The sequence below is a fragment of the Eleutherodactylus coqui genome, chromosome 8 (assembly GCF_035609145.1).
Source record: "Eleutherodactylus coqui strain aEleCoq1 chromosome 8, aEleCoq1.hap1, whole genome shotgun sequence".
Lineage (NCBI taxonomy): Eukaryota > Metazoa > Chordata > Amphibia > Anura > Eleutherodactylidae > Eleutherodactylus > Eleutherodactylus coqui.
In genome coordinates, this window is record NC_089844.1 from 152362600 (window position 1) to 152385724 (window position 23125).

The 23125-nt window shown below is 44.4% G+C and overlaps 1 protein-coding gene across 1 annotated transcript in view; it reads left to right on the forward strand.

Annotated features, from left to right (window-relative positions):
* Positions 1–23125, forward strand: part of PPL (periplakin) — a 56545-nt gene that overhangs the window by 25566 nt on the left and 7854 nt on the right. The window contains exons 2-12 of the mRNA XM_066576708.1: positions 9620–9719; positions 13463–13617; positions 16541–16664; positions 16753–16878; positions 16978–17019; positions 17109–17270; positions 18620–18727; positions 19161–19256; positions 19423–19545; positions 21665–21811; positions 21978–22129. Coding sequence (XP_066432805.1) covers positions 9620–9719; positions 13463–13617; positions 16541–16664; positions 16753–16878; positions 16978–17019; positions 17109–17270; positions 18620–18727; positions 19161–19256; positions 19423–19545; positions 21665–21811; positions 21978–22129 — 1335 coding nt within the window. The remainder of the gene's footprint in view (positions 1–9619; positions 9720–13462; positions 13618–16540; positions 16665–16752; positions 16879–16977; positions 17020–17108; positions 17271–18619; positions 18728–19160; positions 19257–19422; positions 19546–21664; positions 21812–21977; positions 22130–23125) is intronic.

Genomic DNA, 23125 nt, shown 5'->3' on the forward strand with positions numbered 1-23125 from the left:
ATGTTTCTTCCTAGCAACAGTGGCCGCCCACACAAAGTCCAAAAGAAATGCAACTTGTCTGCAACTGGCGAATGAATATGTGTTCCTCTGGTATCGGCTCAAGCTTGTGTATTTTAACTGACAGGCCTGTGTAATTCACTACCCCTGTGCACACAAAAGTAGAAAATTGTCGCATTGTACCATGGGAGAATAAAATATGTATTTGGATTTGACTGCACCATCCAAGCTGCCCCTTTTTACTTTTTTACCCCTGTAAACACGTTGGGCCTTTTCTTGAGGGCCGGCCTCACTTCCACATTTCACATGTTCTGTACCATAATGTAGGTAATGGGTCTTTAGACATCTGTTGGGGGTAGGTACCCTGATTCATAGAACTATAGGACAGTGTGAATCTTTTTGTAGCAGTCTTTCTAGCTGTAGTCCTTGCTGCTTTATTCTCTCAGTTACGTAGGTTCTGCTGTGTTATAGAGTTGTGCTTCTCAAACACCGGCTGCCTACTTTCCTTTGCCCCTGTCCCTCCCTCACAGGCTCCTCAAGGCAACTCCTCACTCCTTTAGCAGCTCTATCTCTGCAATGCAGTCTCTTTTAAGACACACTACCACTGGAATTGCTCTCAATCTTCCAGCTCTCTATGATCTCAAGTCCTCCAGATCTCCCACCTCACCTCTGCAGCCAATGGGAAGTCGTATAAAACACTCCATAGTGAAATACTCAAACTGCAGTAATGTATGACGGCCAGTAGAGGTTGACCTTATATGATCCACATTAATAACAGAGCTCATAACACCACAAACTTGTACCTGGGCTCCCTCCTTACATGACTCATTCTTCAACTGCAGCACGCCCCGATCCTTGCACTGCAGCACTCCCCATCCCTTCACTGCAGCGCGCCCCATCCCTTCACTGCAGCGCGCCCCATCCCTTCACTGCAGCGCGCCCCGTCCCTCCATGCAGTATGCCCAATCTTTCCATTGCAGCGTTCCCCATCTCTCCACTGAAGCCGCTCTAAGATCATAATAAAATTCTGTGCTCTTTACTGATAGTTATGCTAAATTCTTCTAATGTGGTAAAACTCTTGGAAGAATATGGGCAGTGGTTTACGGCAGGACACACAGACTGGATGTTGCAGTGTCACCAGTTGGAGACCACAGGTCTACATGATAGCGTTGTGTCCCCGCTCTAGGGAATTGCTTTTTATGAAATCAACGTTTCATAGAATTGACCACCAATATAAACCGTCTATTTCCTTTAGTTTATTTCCCGCCATGCAGTAAGGAACACCTAGCGCGGAGCAGGATATTTTTCTTGTGTCTCGTCTGGCATCATCGTAGCCTTGGGGGGCGTTGGAAATTCTTCAATTCACTTTTCCCTTTCTTTTTTCACTTATATTAAAATATTTTCCCTGCAGCGAATCTGATCTTCCACTTTGCGCTGAGTGCAGGTTACTGCAGGTACGGCTCTCACATGGCAGCATACAATGTAGTGGGTGTAACCACCTGGTGCCGTGAATCGCCTGCTTATGTCATGCTGTTATAGTGGTGGAGTTGTACTGCAGTAAGGCTCGTTAATTATTGAAGGAAAGCCTTGTAGCCAATCAGAGCACAGCAGCAGGAACAGAGTTGTGAAATAGGCAGAGAAAGAACACCCAGTAACCAATCAAATTGTAGTAGCAGGGAAGTGACTGTGAAATGGATGTGGATGCAAATGGTAGATGATACAATGCCTCTGAATATTGGATGGCCTTTAAATTCTCCAATTGGCGGTCTCCAAAAGGAGAAACTTATACCCTCCCAATGGGCGGGATAGAAGCCCTGGAACCACTCAATCTGATCACAATGGTTAGGAAAGAGGAGTGGAATGGGCTGGAATAGAATACCTTCATGTGCAGCATGTAGGTAATCAGATGTAGGAATGATGACTTAAGCAGGGGTGGGGTTATGAAATAGGTGGAGCAAGAATACTGTATCCAATTATATTGTAGAAAACTTCAAAGTAGCAGAGTCTTGAAGTGGGTGGATATTAAATAAATCCTTTAGCCAATCAGATAACTGGGGTAATCACAGCTGCAAGTGATTAAGTGGGCAGGGATAGAACACCTTCTAGCCAATCAAAACCATAGGAATAATGACATAAGCATGAGAGGGGTTCTAAAATAGGTAGGGCTCAAGCACTATGGGGGAGATTTTGAAGCCCAAAGTAGTATAAAAAGATAGCATAATTTGGCGCAAGCCCCCTAGGCAAAAAAATGTGGCTGCCCCGTTTCAACACACTTGTGTATATGTATACCAGAAATCTATGCCAAGTCATACCTGGCCTGCATGTCTCTGGAGGCGTACGGAGATTTGTGTACCTCTTCATATATTGGCGTCCAGTATATAAAACCAGCTTTTGCAACACCAGTTTATTAAATTTCCCCCTGTGTAATCAATCAGACCTTTGGATTAAGATTAGAAAGAGATGTGCTGTGACGTGGGTGGGGATAAAACATTATATAGAAAGGAATTGAGTTCTGAAGTGGGTGGGGCTTGCACACTATAACCATTCAACTCCTGTCAAAGCAGGAGATGAGCTATGAAGTGGGAGGAAATAGAATACTAAGTAGTCATTCAGATGTTGAGAAAGATGACATAAGCAGGGGAGGATCACTGAAATAGTTGAGGCCCAAAGCACCTTGTAGTCAATCAGATCCTAGGAATGAGAGATGACCTGTGAAGTGGGCGGAGGTAGAACACTATGCAACCAATTAAATGCTAGGACTGAAGATCTAAGCAGGGGAGGAGCTCTCAAACACTTGAGGCTAGAGCACCTTGTAGCCAATTTGATTCTGGGAATGAGAGATGAGCTGTGAAGTGGGCGGAGATAGAACACTGTGTAACCAATTAAATGCTAGGACTGAAGACATAAGCAGGGGAGGAGCTCTCAAACACTTGAGGCTAGAGCACCTTGGAGCCAATTTGATTCTGGGAATGAGAGATGAGCTGTGAAGTGGGCGGAGATAGAACATTATGTAACCAATTAAATGCTAGGACTGAAGACCTAAGCAGGGGAGGAGCTCTCAAACACTTGATGCTAGAGCACCTTGGAGCCAATTAGATTCTGGAACTGATATTAACCTGGGCAGATTTTTTAAGGTAATATAGCTTAATTTCCAGAACAGAAACTGTCTTGCAGATCGATGTTACACCCGCCATGTTTGACCAACCCAAGAGTCTCCTCACCGTCTCTCATGCACCTGAGAAATCCAGTAAACAAACTGTTAAGAATTTTTAAAAAGTCAGAAAGTTCATTAAAATAAAGGGCGTCTCCTTTTGTTGTTCAGAGGTGCCTGAGGAGGCGTCTAATTAGCTTAAATTAAGTCTTATAAATCCTATTATGTCTCATTAAAAGCCCAAACAAGCGTCTTATGTGAGGCAAAGCAGATGAAACGTGGTGTCATTGCCTTCGGGAAACACTATGTCAGGGGACGTGTTTGGTTATGATATCATCAGTTATTTAGGGAGTCCTGCAGAACTCGCTGTATATTCAATGTGTCCATCCCATTACACCATATACCCAACTAGATCATAAATTATGAGTGACACATATAAGGGAGTTTAAAGGGGAAGTCCATCTGCTTTCCAAAAATCTGATTACTATGGCAATAAAAGGAAGGCCTGGTTTAGGCGTCTCGGCTTCTTCTCAACCCTCACTTCACGGCTAGTTTGGTCTGGAGCTGAAGACCTGAGTAGTCTGAGATAGACTGGTTGTTAAAACACTGCCAGACAACTGCATATGTGTGTTCATAGCAACTAGTAATGTCTCACATGGCTCAGCCTCGCAGCAGTCACACTATGTGATTACCTATCTCAGCCTGCTTTATTAATCAGATTTTTCTAATTAAAAAACAGACCTTTGACCAGTTTGGGGTGTTATACTTTAATTCTATGTTTAATGCATATATTAAGATATGATGGCAGCACAGTCACTAGACAGTGCTAAGGTACTGGGTCCAAGTCTAAGCAGGGGCCACCTCAGTTTGCATCCCCTATGCATTCTCTATAAGGGGTTTGCGTTATATAGGGGCTGATGGGAGAGGATAGCTTACTGGCCTGTATATTATCATCTATATATATTAGTAGAATTCCTATTATCTGGAATTCATGGTCTATGACAGGTGCCAGATTGTTGGACGGTCAAAAGGGGGAAACCTGTTTAGTAGGCAGCGTAATACAATGCTGCTATCACATCATCACTGATTGGTGCCATCTGTCCTGGTAGGACTGCAGATCATGGTGGGCTATGGGAATTTCTGGACTATCAGATGCCAGATTAATGAAATGTTATTGTGATGCAACAAGTTAGCATGTGGCATATAATCGTTATCTGCAGCTATTTCCCCATGTACATTCCTGTGCGCTGAGTAACAGCTCCGACCCGGCGGGGGCTCCAGAAATGAGTAAAAGGTGAAGATAGTGTGAAATCTGGTATACGAGAAATCCTGCTAATCCAGCACACAACTAGTACAGTTCCCGTTAGAGGAATCGGCAGAAAAACTATCTCCTGCTATCTGTTCAATTTAAAGCGGATCGCTGAGTAGAGAAAACCAGTCCTGAGATTCCTTATAATGCCCTGGTACCCTGTTTCCCTGAAAATAAGACATACCCTGAAAATAAGACATAGCAGGATTTTCCAGAATTTTTGAGGATGCAAAATGATTTTTCCGGCTTTTTGATGATGCTTGAAATATAAGCCCTACTCCAAAATTAAGCCCTGCCAATAGTTAATTTAAAAAGTCAATTTAAATAGAGTCCAGGCAGCTATACATGTAAAAAGTTAAACCTTTTTGAACCAAAATTAATATAAGACACTGCCTTATTTTCGGGGAAACACGGCAGCATTTTAATTGGTCAACGGTGAAAATGGAAATTTTCTGATCATCCAAAATATCCGATAATCTGGCATTTGTCACATGCTATTAATAATGGATTACAGAATTTTTACTCAAAGGAGTTTTCTGGGACATAAAAAAAACTATTATGGGTTTAAAATGGTGTGAAATAAAGAAAAAATTGTGGATACTCCCCTGTTCTGGCAGCCCCCGCCCAGCGCTGCGCCCCCGTACCTGCCGCTTGGATCCTGGCAGAAGTGACAGGCGGGCACGTGCCGTTTATTGTTCAGTGGTTATGTAAGAATCAGTGGTCACGGGGCCGGAATGGGGGAGTGTCCATTATTTCTTTTAGATCCCGAAAACCCCTTTGAGGCGGCTTCACACGAGCGTCAGCGTATTTGCATGCGCCTTAGCAGAACGTTTTTAATGTTCATAGCGAATGATGCTTTTTTGCGCACTCATCGGCTTATTTCACCGTAGTTTTTGCGCCCGCAGGCCATGCTCATCGGCAAACTGATTGAAACACCTAATGAGCTCCAGATGTGTTCTCTTTCCTACGTAATTACGCAGTTTCAAATGTCGATGCGTATTGTGCGCGAACCGCCATTGACTTTTATGGAGCCCTCTGGTGCACAAATCTGCAGAAAAATAGAACGTTTTATGGCTTTTTTTTTTTTGCAAGACTGAAATGTGTGGAAAAATACGTAAATGTGAACGAACCCATTGAAATCAAACGCAAATACGTCCGTGTGAAGCCGGCCTAGAGCTGGCTAACGGTCTTCTGGGGACGCGGTCACATGACAGAAAATTAGCATAGGAAAAATCAGATTTTATTGAAAATGCACCTCAGAAATCGGCACAGTTGATGCAAATTTGTGACATTTCACAGCAGATGTGCCGTGCAAAACTTACCCTGTTGGGGTTTATTCAGATGACCGTGTCTCCGCAGGCTTTGTCGCACGTTTAGGAGTCGTACATAAAACGCGACCATGCGATACGTTGGATTTCAGCTGCTTCATTCAGATAAACGTGTTTTTTCTGCGCAAAATGTTTGTGCAAGAAAAAAAAAGGACCCCTTGATCGTTTTCGGCCATCTTCTTTATACGCCGTGTGATCAGATAAGTCTTCCCTATCTTTCACAGTGATAAGCAGCGAGCTCTCATAGACTTCTATGGCTGCTGGAAAAAAGGGAGGGGGAGGGAGTTACCCTGCGGATAACTCTGGGAAAAGAAGATCACTCGCCGTTATTACGCATCAATTATCATTCCAAACATTTTATTCCGATCGTCGCTTGCCATCGCTTGAGCGCGTTTTTTAAATATTCACGCAGCGGCGCCCCGTGTGAACGGCTTTAAATACGCCAATTAAGATTGGGAATCGATTTGGGTCAAAAATGAATGAATGCGAATACACGCTGCGTATGGGTGAACCAATAAACACATCCGCTCGTGTCAAGGAGCCCTTAGGTCTTTGAAGCAGATTTTGGTACGTTTTTCATCCCCTCATTTGAAGAGGTGGAGTCTGCGCCGAAAATCCCCTGCTATAGATGACACACGGCGGATGTTCTCTCCCGGGTAGATCTTTCTCCGCAGCGTGAGAATGAGATTCTTCAAATCTCATTCATTTTGCTGCTACTGCAAATGTCGCAGACGGTCTGCGCCGCTGGCGTAACTGTAGGGGATGCGGTCGCACCCGGGCCCAGGAGCCTTAGGGGGTCCATAAGGCCTCTCTTCTCCATATAGGGAGCCCAGTACTATGAATAAAGCATTATAGTTGGGGCCCTGTTACAGGTTTTGCGTTGGGGCCCAGGAGCTTCAAGTTACGCCTCTGCATTAAGGGGTTAAGAGAAGTTGGGGGGTCCCAAGATATACTTTTACACCCGGGCCCACGAGCCTTTAGCTATCCCCCTGGTCTGCGCCAAACCTGCCCCTTATGGACATACCCTTAGAGTGCTGCACCTGTCCACAGGTTCAGTGGAGTTGACCTGCAATACCAGATACAACCCATAGACAGGCGTGGCGCTGTTTCTGGAAGAAAGCAACCATGTTTTTCCAAATCTGCACAACCTATTTTGTTGTGAACATTCCTGAGATGTCTGTGTCAGGCAGGGAGCGCTGGACGGTCGGGTTCAGCCGGAGACTAGAGGATGCCACGAGTTCCGGACTCCGCGCAGTCGCTGTGTTTCGGGGTAACGACTGCCCCCTAAATTCCCCCAGTGACTACCATGTATTTCCAGCACGGGGACGCTTCTTGGGTGCGTTCACACGGGCGTCAGTGATATTTTCGGGCACGACTCGAATCGCACACGGACACTGTCTTCTTGTGAGTTTTGTGCGTCTCGCATGACTTTGTCGCAGGTGTGAATGCACCCTTATATCAGTGCAGGTAACATGCACAGTCTGCAGTCCGGGCTCTTTAACCCTCAGCTGTCAGGAAGGATTTTTTTTATGCTCTAGATTCATGACTGTCCCCGTTCCCTGACAGCAAGCAGAGATCTTGAAAAGGAATATACTGTATAAGGAACTGGAACACTGTGAATCCTTCTTTCCACTGCATGCCTGTGCCGTGTGTGCTGGACCAGCATACCTACTGGGGCGCAGCACGCCTCGCTGGAACCTCCAGACTGCAGGATATTGCTGATAAGGGGCCGCCAGCTCAGGCTGGAAAATCACTCATTCCAGAATCCACTTGTTTACTGCACTCAGGATTTCGGACCGTCCCTTTAAGGCATCTTTCACATGGAACGGAATAGGCGCACCGCGAACCGCGGTAAACTCTGCCGGCTGCCTGTGGATTTTGATGCAGAATGGAAAAAGGTTTAAAACCTGCCAGCAATTCTGCATCAAAATCTGCAGTTCTACCCGCGCACTTTGGTGGGGCATTCCGCGGCTGCGGCATATTGCACACATATTTGGGCACCTGCCATAGAATGCGCACAAAAGTAGAACATGTAAACGTGGGCAAAATACGGAAATGTGAACAAACCTAATGAAATCACCAGGTTCTATTCACTGCATATTGCGCAAATACGTCCTTATTCTGGCGTACTTCCTAGACCAGAATTGCCCAATCCAGTCAATGACTGCATTAGCTGAAATAACCCAATGCATTCACGTGGCATGCGGGTACATTCCGTTTTTCTCCCACTCGCCCTGATTTTGGTCAGCGAAGACCTGACTGACTTCACTCCAAGTTTGCGTGATTTCTTATCCAGTTCTTGTTATTTTAATATGCCCCAATCGCGCGTGAAAAAAAAAAAACGGAAAAGGTCCTAATGGATGTCATTCTAGATCCCCATTGAAGTCAATGGCTGCGCAAAAAAAAATGGAATACATTTGCTTACATTCACGTGTTTTTTCGTACACCCACTGACTGGAATGGGCGATGCCGGTCCAGTAATCACACCAGAGGAGGATACGTGGGATTTATTCTCTGTACATGGGCCAAATATTGCGGGTGTGAATACACACATTGGGGGAACGTCCTAAGCGTGGGACTCCCAATGCGGGTCTTAGTATGATTTCGCCTGGTGCATCTGATACATGAGGAGTCGCCTCCATGCGCCTTCAGATAGACGGACGCAGGATCGACCTGGCGTACATTTCTGGTATGATTTACACCAGATTCTGGCATATATAACTCTGTCGGTTCGGGGTGGGCGTGTCCTCACACAAGCCACACCCACTTATAGGTGGAGAAAGAAGAAACGTAGCAAATTTTTGAGTCACATCATGCCATAGAAGTCAGGACTTAGGGAGCTGTCACACTTGGGATCGCGATATCGCAGCGTTTTTTTTTTACGCGAATGGCGATAGGACTTTCCAATGCTAAAAATGCATCGCACAAAAATCACACGTTTGCGCTTTGCTATTTTTGCGCGATGCGTTTTTAACATTAGAAAGTCCTATCGCCATTCGCGTAAAAAAAAAACGCAGCGATATCGCGATCGCAAGTGTGAAGGCTCCCTTATTTGGAGGAGGTGCAGTGTAGGGTATGCACCAGTAGGGGGCCTCTTTTTTTAAATTTTGTTATGGGGCTGTTTCCTCTATAATATTCTATATATCAGTAGTACTAACAGTCTGTACACAGGGGTGCAGCTATAGTGGGAGCAGTTGCATCCGGGCCCCTGGAGACTTGAGGGGCCCATAGGGTCTCTGTTCCCCAGTACTATGAAAGAAGCTTTATAGTTGGGGTGTCCTGTTACAGGTTTTGCACTGGGCCCCTAGCTACGTCTCACTTCTGGGCGTACCTACCTGCAGCAGGTAGGTACCCTCCCTGGATGTAGCCGCGGTTGGGTGGGGTGAGTCCAGGATTACATGTCCCTATTGTTGAATGTTTTGGGGTTTGGACAGTGTAACTGTGGGGCCACATAGGGATCAGCAGCAGTCGGGTCCACATGCAGTACCTGACCGCTCCTGAGCAGCGCTGCAGTGTACATGTCAGTCCCATGTAAGCAGCCGTGAGTGGGGCACCGAGCAGGGCTGGCCGCACACGCCCGCTGCTCCCCTGATCCCTTGGCTTACACACACACATAGTTTGGAAAGTAATACAAAAGGCAGAATGAGTCACCAGCTAATGAGCTGGCATCGTGCCCGCCAGTGCTCCATGCTCCCCCTTGGCGCAAGGCTTCTCGGAGCTGGTCCGGCCCAGGGGTGTGAATCAGGGGGGGAGAGAGGACTGAAAGCAGGGACTGCAGGCGAGGACTATGCTGTGTCTGGCTGACATCAGGTCTCCCTCCGTCTCCTCTTACAGGGTCTCCAACAAGGAACTGTCAGAGCTCATCGACCGTCTCCAGAAGAATGCCGACCAGGTGGAGAGGAACGTGGTGGACACCGACTCCAAGCTGCAAAAGGTACGGGGTGGGGGGGCGGGTACAGCTGCGGCAAACCCTAACATGACACTTATTGCATTACATGACGGTGGCGGCAGACCTTGTATTGACGCGTGTTCTTAAGTGTCAAGATAAAGTTTGCAACAGCGATGTGATGAAGGGCTTGTCCACGTCTGCGCCGGAGCCTTCGTTCGTAGCGTAGGTTCTGTAAACATCCAGGATAAAATGGCGTTCCTAGTCTGGAGAATGCTGGAGGCTATAGTGGAAGTCGGATGGACCCCATTATGGTCAATGGGGTCTGTTCAGCGCACTCCGTTCAGATCCAACATAAGACAGATCTGTTCTGGTCAAGGATTCTGCTCCCTAAAACACGGAACCCTAGAACAGCAATGTGAACCGAGCCGAATGCTATGTGTCAAGTTAACGTTTGCTGCATCTGTACCTACATCATATAAGCACTTACTGTATCATATGGACATTAATCATATAGAGACTCATCATATAGATGTTAAACTTATAGGCACCAATCATATACACAAGACCATATAGGCACCGATCATATAGAGACCTGTCATAGAGACCCATCATACAGACACCTGTCATCTAGGCATTATTCATATAGAGACCCGTCATATAGACACCTGTCATCTAGGCATTATTCATACAGACACCTGTCATATAAACATTAATCATATAGAGACCCGTCATATAGACACCTGTCATGTACACATAAATCATTTTAGAGGCTCCATCATATAGACACCTGTCATATACACATTAATCATATAGACACCTGTCATATAGACACCACATGCAATCATTGATAACATCTGGGGCCAATAGAAGTGCAGAAACTGTGCAAACCAATTAACACCAATCATAAATGCACCCAGCATATAGACAACAATCATATAGGCTCCTATCATATAGACATTATTCATACAGAGACCCATCATGTAGACACTAAACATATAGGCACCAATCAATAATCACTGAGATCATAAAGGCACACCTCTAAAAGAGATCCTTTATATAGACACGTTACATATGCCCATAATATAACCACCAATCATATAGGCACTAACCATAAGCGCACCAATCAATCATATAGGCACCCAGCTTGTAGAGACTCCTCATATATGCACTCATCACATAGACGCCAATCATGTAGATGGCAATTATATAGGCACTAATAGGTCATATAGGCACCCATCATGTAGACATCTGTTATGTATACACCCATCATATACACACTAATAAAGGCACCAATCACTTATATAGGCTATGATCATACAGGCGCCCAACATATAGAGAGAGTGATCATATATGCGCTAATCATATAGGCACCAATTATGTAGGCACCAATTATGTAATCACCTGCTACATATGCATCCATGATATAGACTCCAATCATATAGACATTAATAATATACGCACCAATCAACCATGTAGGCACCTAGTATATACAGACTCCTCATATATACAACAATCATATAGATGCTAATTTTAGGCACCCAATCAATCATAGAGACACACATCATATAAACACTAATCATAAAGGCACCTATCACTCATACAGGCACTGATGATATAGGCACCCAATATATAGAGACTCATTATGTATGCGCCAATCATATAGGCATCTATCATATGGACACCAATCTGTCAACTGTCAGATAGAGGCCCATCATATAGACCCCTATTATCTATGGACCCATGATACATACAGCAATTTATAGACACTATATGTACCAGTCAGCTGTATAGCCACTGATTATATAGGCACTCAACATATAGAGACTCCTCATACATATGTGCCAATCATATAGACACTCATCACACATGTAAACACTAGAGATGAACCTACTCGGCCACGCCCCTTTTTCGCCCGAGCGCCGCGATTTTCGAGTACTTCCGTACTCGGGTGAAAAGATTCGGGGGCCGCCGTGGGCGAGTGGGGGGTTGCAGCGGGGAGTGGGAAAGAGAGAGAGGGCTCCCCCCTGGCACCCCCCGAATCTTTTCACCCGAGTACGGAAGTACTCGAAAATCGTGGTGCTCGATCGAGTAATTACTCGAAACGAGTATATTCGCTCATCTCTAGTAGACACCAATCAAGTAAATGCCAATAATCTAGGCAGCAATCAATCATATAGACCCCTCTTATTAATGCACCCATGATATAGATGCCAATCATTAGACACTAATCATATAGGCACTGATCCTGTATGTACCACTCATATAGAGACCCATGATATAGACACCTGTTCTATATGCACCCATGATATAGACACAAATCATATAAACCCATCATATAAACCCTAACCATATAGGCATCAATCATATATTGACCAATGAGAGAAAGACCGAGACTCCTAAAGTAGATGCCAATCATATAAACACTAATCATGTAGTCAACAATTATATAGAGACCCATCTTATAGACTCATCATTAAGCACTAATTATATAGGTACCAATCATATAAACACCTATTATATAGACCCGGATAATATAGCCACCACATGCAAGTGCTGATAACATCTGGTGCCAGTATGAGTGCAGGAGCGGTGCCACCCATAGGCTGCATGAACAACCTGCATGTAAACTTTGGCTCACCTCCCCACTATGATCCCCAGCAGGACCACACATGTCCATCAGGAGGGGCAAGCCCCATGGGATCGGTTTTGTAAGTTTACTGTACACAAGTTATACATTGAAGTCAATAATAAATCATTATACAGTAAGCGCCCTCTAGTGCTGGATGCAGGTAGCAGAATTTTATCACGTAACCGTATCAATGCAGGGGATTTGGGGCTCTGTATCAGAAAACTGAGGATACATTAACCCATTCATTCTCTATAAAGTACATCTAAATCATATATATATGCGCTGCGGAATAAGTTGGCGCCATACAAATAAAGATTATTATATAAGTGCGGATTGGGTATGATAGAAGCTCAGGAGCTCCAATCCCAGCCGTTTGACAGCTTACATGTGCAGGCCGTAGCCAAGAACACACTTCACCTCTTTTGCACAGTTTATAAGTTCTATAAAGTTTTCTTCTCCTTTGACCTCCAGAGCTAAATTCAGAGTTCTGCTGGTTTCCTGTGAGCAGATAGCGGTGATAGTCTGACAGAGGGCTGGAGCTAAATTACTGTCCATTCCAAGGGGAAACCTGCAGAATTTCGAAAGCCGCTTTGGTGGTGACTGCAGGAAAGTTGGACAAGAACTAAAAACTAGTGCAAAAGCAGAAGAGCAAAGCACATGGGTGAACTTCTGGTGTAGACCTGGACCCTGGACTGGTGTTAAAAGCGGAATTCATGCTTTGCAAACACTGATAAGCGCTGTCCACTGCTCATAAATCACTTTTTATGGCTTTTTGTAAGGAAAAATAGCAGGAAATGGGCCGGGAAGTAAACTGGAAAGACATCACAAGGCAAGAGCAGAGCTGCTGGGACCTCTCACTGACTCAGGCCTCCTCCCTGCTTACACAGGCCTGCCGAGGTCATGGACAATCAGCAGGGGGCTCTGGATGGAAGATGTTTTGCAGAGGAGGGCAACATTTCCTCCACCTGCATTCTTACATCTCATCTCCAGGGGGCACAATTTAATTTCCCTTGTGCAAGAGGTTGTGTTTGCATTAAAATGCATAGTCATGGCACCACCAGGTGGTGAGAAAGGGTAGTGCCGTTAAATTTGTGACATTACTTTCTCCTGGGGCTGCATACACTATTCTCTCAGTTTTAACCCATTATTTTCCATGCAGGATGTGGAGAAGATTGTCGCCCAGCAGCCTGTGATGTACAAAGAGTCTACGGCCAACAACATGTCTGAGACGGAGAAGATCATAGTGGTCCTGGAAACGGATGCCATCCTAGCTCGCCAGTATAACCACCCACAGGGCGACATGATACAAGAGGAGTGAGTGCTGTGTCTACATTTTTGGATGGGTAATGGAGGCATGGAACTCCAACATATCATGGAGTCATTGGCCGTAGGTGACGGGTCGTCCTATTGTATGCCAACTCTTTATTGGGTCCTCGGATGCCAAGTCTTCTTCATCGCTCGATACACGGTTGGCACCCGGCCCCTGGCGGCCTTTTCCTCCTGATCTGTTTCCATGTTTTGTCACTTACAAGGGAGCTTATTACAAACTGGCCCGACAGAAATAGCTGGTGTAAGGATACTGGATCCCTGACAGGTGGTCAGACCAGCGCCAGACACATTCCTCTAAGGGGCGTCACATACAACTCATGTGTTGATGAGCCCCAAGGCAGCTCCCCGGGGTCTGGGAGGGGCGGAATAATATTATGTAGTGGTGATATCCAAGGCAAATGTCAGAATATGATGATATTAAAGATCATATATATTATTACTATATGGCCCAGGTCATGTATAATATTATTACTATTACAGCCCGGGTCATGTACAATATTATGCTACTATCCTGGCTGGATCATATATAATATTATTCCTATCCTACCCTGGGTCATATATAATATTTCTATCCCATCTAAGCTGGCCCAGGTTACATATAATATTATTGCTTTCCCAGCCAGGGTCAAATATAATATTGTGTTATCATTCCACCCCTACTCAAAGATAATTCTATCGGGATGATGACATACTATTATATATGATCCGGGCCAGGATAGTAACAAAATATTATATATGACCAGGGGTGGGATAGAAATAATACTATATGAAACCTGGGCTGGGATAGAAATATAATATTATATATGACCAGGGGTGGGATAGAAATAATACTATATGAAACCTGGGCTGGGATAGAAATATAATATTATATATGACCCGAGTGGGATTGAAATATTATATATGATCTTGGCCTGGATAGTAATATTATTTTATGTGACGTGGCGCGCAATAGAAATGTAATATTATGGATGGCCAAGACTGGGATGATAATATTACTATATATGACCCTGAGTGGGATAATAATAATATTATACGTGACCCGAGGTTGGATAGTAACATAATGTTATATATGACCTGGTCTGGAATAATATGTTACTATCCCACCAGGGTCATAGTTTATATTATATTTCTATAGAAGCCCAGGTTATTTATAATATTATGTTACTATCCCAGCCCCAGTCATATATAATATTAGTAATTATTAGAAAATTATATAGTACCAGTGTCTCTGGTGATGCACCACACAGCTCTGCAACATGCATGTCACACGCGCACAGAGCTCTGCAACATGCATGTTACACGCGCACAGAGCTCTGCAACATGCATGTCACACGCGCACAGAGCTCTGCAACATGCATGTCACACGCGCACAGAGCTCTGCAACATGCATGTCACACGCGCACAGAGCTCTGCAACATGCATGTCACACGCGCACAGAGCTCTGCAACATGCATGTCACACGCGCACAGAGCTCTGCAACATGCATGTCACACGCGCACACAGCTCTGCAACATGCATGTCACGCGCGCACACAGCTCTGCAACATGCATGTCACGCGCGCACACAGCTCTGCAACATGCATGTCACGCGCGCACACCGCTCTGCAACATGCATGTCACGTGCGCACACAGCTCTGCAACATGCATGTCACGCGCGCACACCGCTCTGCAACATGCATGTCACGCGCGCACACCGCTCTGCAACATGCATGTCACGCGCGCACACCGCTCTGCAACATGCATGTCACGCGCGCACACCGCTCTGCAACATGCATGTCACGCGCGCACACAGCTCTGCAACATGCATGTCACACGCGCACACAGGTGACTGATCACATGACTGTGACATCATGACATGTCCTGTAAGCACACAACTGCTGTAGTTGTTCGTTAGTATTCCATCCGTTACAACCCCCCGTGGCCTCAGTTGCTATTGGATACTAACAATCATCTAGCCGGACAGCAGCCGTGTACTTACAGGACCTTTGATGGTGCCACATTCATGTGATCAGGGGCGGAGCATGAAACTCACTCTTACTCCGCCCTAATCAACGACTGTGACATCATCACAGGTCCTTCATCTGAAGACCATCCCAAGTGAGTGAGTTATGCATCCCCTACAAACCCCCGCAGCCTAAGTCACTATAGAAATGGAATCTGTGATGATGTTGCCGTCGTGTGATCAGGGGTGGAGCATGTAACTCACTGACTGTGGATGAAGGACTTTTGATGATGTCACCATCCTGTCACCAGGGGCGGAGCATGTAACTCACTCACGGACGGACAAGGGGTCGTTAGTAGTTTGATTTCTGTCCCGGCCCGGGTCATATATAATATTATTACTATCCTGCTGTGGGTCATATTTTATATTATGTTAATATCCTGGGTCATATATCATATTATTACTATTTCAGTCTGGGCCATATATAATATTATCCTGCTATTCCAGCCCCAGTCATATATAATATTTCTACCCTAGCCCCAGTCATATAAATATTATGTTACCATCCTGGCCTGGGGCATATATGATATTATTACTATCCTGGCCCGGATAATATATAATATTATGTTACAATCCCGGATCAGATCTTCTTACTATCACACCTCAGATCATATATGATAATATTACTATCCCGGCCCAGGTCATATATAATATATTATGTTACTTTCCTAGCCTGGGGGAAAAACTCGAACCTAAGAGTATAAAGAGTATAATCTGCGTCAGATTATGAGATGTTCTGTATTATCTAATACCGGATCGAAGGATTGTTTTTGAGCTATCTGTCGTTTGCTGCTATCTTTGTGCAGGGCGTGGGAACATTGACGGTCAGATGTAATATCTGAATGCTATTCAGGGTCAGGGTTGATGCCGCTGATTGTGACCGCCGCTTATCTTTTTATTTTCCCAGCATCCGGCAACTTAAGGAACGTATGCTCAGCCAGAAGAAGAAGCACGACCAAATTTACAACCAGAAGGTCCCGATATTGGACGCTCCAAAAGTCAACTGGGGCAAAGTCGTCGATGATAAGATGGTAAGTGCTAGACATTATAAGACTGGGTCAGCCATACAATACAGGATGTTATGCTATATGAACATTTTGGTATCGCCCACGTCTTCAGGACCAGCTGAACAGCGCCACATTCGCCACCGATTTACCCAACTTGGAGAACCAGATCATGGAGCACAGCATGTTCAACAACGAGGTGAAGGCCATCGGAGAGCACATCAACAAGGACACGGACAAGGTGAGCAGCCATATCCTAGCACAATGCCCTATATACAATGACAACTGACCCATTCCGACCACCTTTATTATCTCATGGGCTATTCCTCTTTGTCCACAGGAGTACATCAGTGGCATGCAAGTGAAATATCAGAAACTTTTGGTAAGAAATCTCTGTGTGGAGTCACTAGTGATGTACGTCATCTGGTAGAGTGGGATCCTTTAATGTCTCCTTTCTGCTTTCCTTGGTAGAACGCCTCCCAGAAACGCCAGCGGGACTTGGGCAGCCTGCAGGATTATATGCAGCGCTGCACCAATGAGCTCTACTGGCTGGATCAACAAGAGAAGGAACGCATGGAGTACGACTGGAGCGATCGCAACACTGACTACATCAGCCGAAGGAGACAGTATGAGGTAAGCACCGGGATCTGGTGATGCTTCCAGCTCTTCTCTATACTCCGCCTACCTCTATACTCTACCTACCTCTATACTCCACCAATCTCTGCACTTTTCTGTTTTCCAACTACCTTCATTATACTCCACCTACCTCAGTACTCCTCTGCTTCACTTACCTCTATATTTCTCTATACTCCACCTACCTCTATACTTTGTCTACCTCAGTATTCTACTTTAGCTACAACAATGCTTATCTATACCCCACCTGCTCCATTGCTTCTCTATACTCCACATACCTCAATACTCCATCCACCTCAGTACGTCTCTATACTCATCTACATCCTACTTGGTTCAGTACTTCTCTATACTCATCTATACCCCACCTAGTTCAATACTTCTCTGTACCCCACCTACCTCGATACTCTTCTATACTCCACCTATACTGATACTGCCCTTTAGGCTGCTACCTCCAAACTGCTCTATGTCTCTGAAGAGGGCCCCAGCCTCCAGGATGGCCAAAGATTGACTTACCACCACTTTGGGATCTACGAGGCTTGTCATAGACTGTGGTCACTGCTCCACCACTACTGAGGAACCGGCTGACAAAAGTCCAGTTGCAGGGTCGCTCCAAACTGCATCCTTGAATCTTGGTATCTAGAAGTGAACACCAAAACTTCTACAGGCACTGTAACTTTATTAGCGGCACACACTCTTCAATTAGTAGGCTATCACCCAGTACCGGTCTCGACCTTCAGGTGGTGCGTAAGCGGGAGGAGAACACTTGATATCACTTCTGTCTGTCGAATAAGTACGCCGTCTTCAGATACTGGAATTTCTCTGCAGCCTGTGGGAACCAGCTCCTTATACACTCCCTTCTGCTCGACCTTCTTAGTGGAGGCACCTCCACCCTTCCTGATCTATCCCCCTATTTATCTACTATTGTATCGCTTGGCAAAGCTCTGGACTTCCTTTGCAATCACAGACCGACACCTGGGGTAAAAAACTTAAAGAAATCTTTACATGCTTGTAAAACATTATAACAGTAATATACATTACCCAGAATCTCCGGGAACCCTGTTACTATACTCCTCTATACTCCACCTGGTTCAGTACTTCTCTGTACTCCACCTGTGTCAGTACATCTCTGCAGTCCACCTACCTTAATACATCTCCATACTCTACTTATCCTGAAACTTCTCTATGCCCTGCCTACCTCTGTACACCTCAATACTCCACTAACATTTGGATTCTGCTAGACTCCATCTGACTCGATACTCTTCTATACTCCAACTTCAATACGCCTCAGTACTCCCCCTACCTTAATACATGCCAGGATCAATCCTACTATAATCTGTCTTCTTTAACAGAACTTCATCCAAAGGAGTCTGGAAGCTAAGGAGCATGAAATCAATAAACTTCAGGAGGAAGGAGACAAGCTTTTAGCGGATGGACATCCTGCCAGAATCCCTATAGAGGTAAATCATTCTACCGAGCTATAGGGAAGAACTAGCTGTAAGGTCTCGAAGATCCAGGTTAGATGAAGTTATAGGAAGCCGAGGGTTGAGAATGTCCAACCTGTGATCAAAAACATTGTCATAGCGACTTGCAAGTAGAACTTTCTAGATGGTACTGGTTACCATTAATACCTACTCAATGTCCATTGGGTTAGGGGGGTGGGGGTGGATCAGAGTGGGGCTAGTAGGACATGTTACCATGACCCTTATATCATGTCCAACCTGATCAGTGTCTTCAGACTTGGCCATTAATTTAGTAGGATGACCAGGAAGTTGAGGAAGGATAGATCTTTACCGTGACGATTGGTTGGCTGCACTATTGTACATATAGTTCACCTGTCCTATAGAAGGAGAATACAGAGGACTCCTCATGTTCTGCTCTTTGTTACCTCAGGCTCACATGGAGGCCGTGCACGCTGACTGGAAGGAATATCTAAATCTCCTTATCTGTGAAGAAAGTCACCTGAAGTATATGGAAGATTACCATCAGGTAAGTAGAGGGGGCTGTGACCACCAGAGTTGAGTAAAAGACTAACTAGACTGGGCAGCCTTAAGGGCACACCCTGATAGTAACTTGTATTTGTGAGTTTGGTGGTAGGATGCATAGAGTTGGGTTGTATTATAAAGAGATGCAATGACTACATCTTTTTGTCCAGTATTACCGAGACGTCAAGGACACTCAAGACCTGCTGAAGAAGGTGGACAGTGACCTGGACCACAAGTACAACCCCGACTTCAAAGACAGCTACCAGATTGAGGCTCAGTTACACGAGTTGGAGGTAAGAAGGTAGAATACGGAGGAATGAAGGCTGGAATGAGAAAATTAATTTAGTGTGCAGGAATGAATGCAGAGTAGGAGATAGGAAAATGTAAACTGGACAGACAAAAATAAATGATGGATGTAGAAAAAAACTTTAAAGCATAAATGAATGAATACAAGATAGTGACAAGTGTAAATGAAACATGAATGAATGAGGGAATAAAGGGAAGAGAAGAAAGTATAGAAAGATGAAAGCATACAGGGTAGAGGAAAAGAAGAAATGTGTAACTAGAATATGAAAGATGAATAAATGCTTGGTAGAGAAGAAAGACGTAAAGACAAGAATGAATCACAGATAACATGAATGACAGGATAAACAGGTGGTCCAGAAATCTTATGAAGGATGAATAAATGCTAGGTAGAAATGAATTGAAATATCAACATGTTACTGAAAAAGACTAATGAATGAATGCTCATAAGAAGAATGAATGAAGTATAGGGAAATAAATGCCAGGAAGATTCATGCATGAATTTAATAAAAGGACTGATAATGGTGGAAACAATGAATGAAGGATAGAAATGAATGAATCTAGGTATAAATTAACACAGATAAGATGGATGGAAATGAATTAAATACTTTATACTAACTTCAGAAATTCTAGAACATTATAGTTACAATATAAGTGAATAAATACTGAAGACTGCAAATGTAGAGGGAATAATGAAGAATAAATGTAAGAAAGTGCGTACAGGAAGTAAAAACACTCTTTGTAAGAAAAAAAAAATCCTGCCCCCAGAAGAAGTTGTTGTTTTGTTGCAAAACTCAGCATACAGTTCCATCTCCGGCAGATATACAAATGATGAGAGTTGTGGTGATTAGATGAACGGTCTTGTCACCTGAGGCCCTAGAAGTGGTTCCAACCTTGGCCTATATCACATCTTGTATACAAGCTAGAGGCGGTACAACAGGGTACTAGAGCCTCCATGCCCACCTGTATCACATCTTGTATCCAAGCTAGAGGCGGTACAACAGGGTACTAGAGCCTCCATGCCCACCTGTATCACATCTTGTATCCAAGCTAGAGGCGGTACAACAGGGTACTAGAGCCTCCATGTTCGCCCATATCACATTTTGTAGTCAAGCTAGAGACAATACAACAGGGTACTAGAGCTTCTAAACCCGCCTGTATCACATCTTGTATCCAAGCTAGAGGTGGTACACAGGGTACTAAACTAGAGCCTCCATGTTCGCCCATATCACATTTTGTAGTCATGCTAGAGACAATACAACAGGGTACTAGAGCCTCCATGTCCCCCATATCACATCTTGTAGCCAAGATAAAGCTGGTACAACAGGGTACTAGAGCCCCATGCCTGCCGTATCACATCTTGTATCCAAGCTAGAGGCGGTACAACAAGGTACTAGAGCCTCCATGCCCCCTCCGTATCACGTCTTGTACCCAAGCTAGAGGAGGTACAGCAGGGTACTAGAGCCTCTCTACAAGGGGTCAGTTCTCCACAATAAATTCTCCTTTTGCTCTGATATTGTAATCACTTACTTATGTCAATGTTACAATCACACAGAGAAAGTTTAATTCCATTCCAACAGCTTCTTCTAGGGGAGGGATGTTACTGATAATGAGTGTAAGTAAATAAAATAGATGAATGAATACAAAATGTAAATCAGTATAGGATACAGAAACCTGAATGAAATACAGAGTATAGGAGACTGAACTAATTATTTAGAGGATTGAATGAAGGCTGTAATGGAAGAAATACTGATGGGGATAAGACTGAGAAATGTAGAGGAAATAAACAATTCAGTATAAAAGAGAATAATGAATAATATAGGAATGAATGAACATCAGAAAAATGACACGAGGGACTGCAGAGAAAAGATCTGGAAGGATAAAGGAGTGAATGAATGAACTATGGAGAAAATGAATAAATGGTAAAAAGTGAAATATAGAAAAGAATGAACCAACAGAAGAGTCAAAATGAATAGAAAAGAATGAATGAAGTATGGAGATGAATGATGGGTAGAGGAATAAGATAATGGAATGAATACAGAATAGGGATACTGCAGGGGTATCGGTGGTATCAGAGGGACCTCGCCCCTATAATGTAATATCTCTTAGGACCAGGACAAGGCTCTGGATAAATACGAGGAGGTGGTACGTTCATTACAAAAGCGTGCCCAACAGGTTGTACCATTGAAGTTCCGGCGGGAGACACCACTGAAGCCCATCCCGGTGGAGGCGCTGTGTGATTTCTATTCAGACGAGGTGAGCAGCATCTGAGTTATGCAGAATATTCCATCATCCATCCTGAGAACAGATGACCATCGGGGTCTTCTGGGGTTCTTCCATAGGCAATTGTTGGCAGATCTCATCCTGCCATCAGCTGACAAATATAATATACATTTCTACTTATATGTCTTGTGTTTTGTAGGGTGAGACTACCCGAGGGTCTCAATACACCCTAAAGGCGAATAGGGGTGAGAAATGGGAGGTGACAGACAGCAATGGGAAGAAGCTGGTGGCTCCAGGAGTTTGCTTCACAATTCCTCCAACTGACCCCGAGGCCCTGACCCTGGGAGAGAGGTAAGAGGGTGATGACCCCATGAACACAAGGCGTGGCTATAATAGTTAGGGAGTGGGTGTAATAGGGGAGGGGATGTAGGGAGCGGCTATAATAAAGGAGGAGATGTAGAGAGTGGGTGTAATAGGGAAGGAGATGTAGGGAGCGGCTATAATAAAGGAGGAGACGTAAGGAGTAGTTATAATAAAGGAGTTGTAGAGAGTGGGTGTAATAGGGAAGGAAATGTATGGAGCGGCTATAATAAGGGAGGAGATGTAGGGACTAGTCATAAAAATGGATTTGTAGGGAGTGGGTATAATAGGAGGGGAGATGTAGGGAGCGGGTGTAATAGGAGGAGATATAAGGTACAGTTGTAATGGGGAGGTGATATACAGTATGGTTATAGTAGGGAGGAGACGTGGTTGTAAGAAGGAGGAGATACAAGGAGTAATTGTAAAATAAGAGGAACTATAAGAAGTGGTTATAATAGAGGAGACATAGAGATTGCTTATAATAGGGGGGGTATGCAGAGCAAGTTTAATGGGGAAGAGATATAGGGAGTGGCTATAATATAATGAGGAGATATAGGGAGTGGTTATAATATGGGGAGGAGATAAAGGGAGTGGTTATAATATGGGGAGGAGATAAAGGGAGTGGTTATAATATGGGGAGGAGATAAAGGGAGTGGTTATAATATGGGGAGGAGATAAAGGGAGTGGTTATAATATGGGGAGGAGATATAGGGAGGGGTTATAATATGGGGAGGAGATATAGGGAGGGGTTATAATATGGGGAGGAGATATAGGGAGTGGTTATAATAGGGGAGGAGATATAGGGTGTGGTTATAATACAGGGAGGAGATTTAGGATATGATTATAATAAAGGAGGAGATGTAGGGTACAGTGGTAATGGGGAGGAGATATAGGGTATGGTTATAATAGGGAGGAGACATAGAGAGTGGTTATAATAAGAAGACGTAGGCAATAATTATAAAATAGGAGGAGCTATAGGGAGTGGTT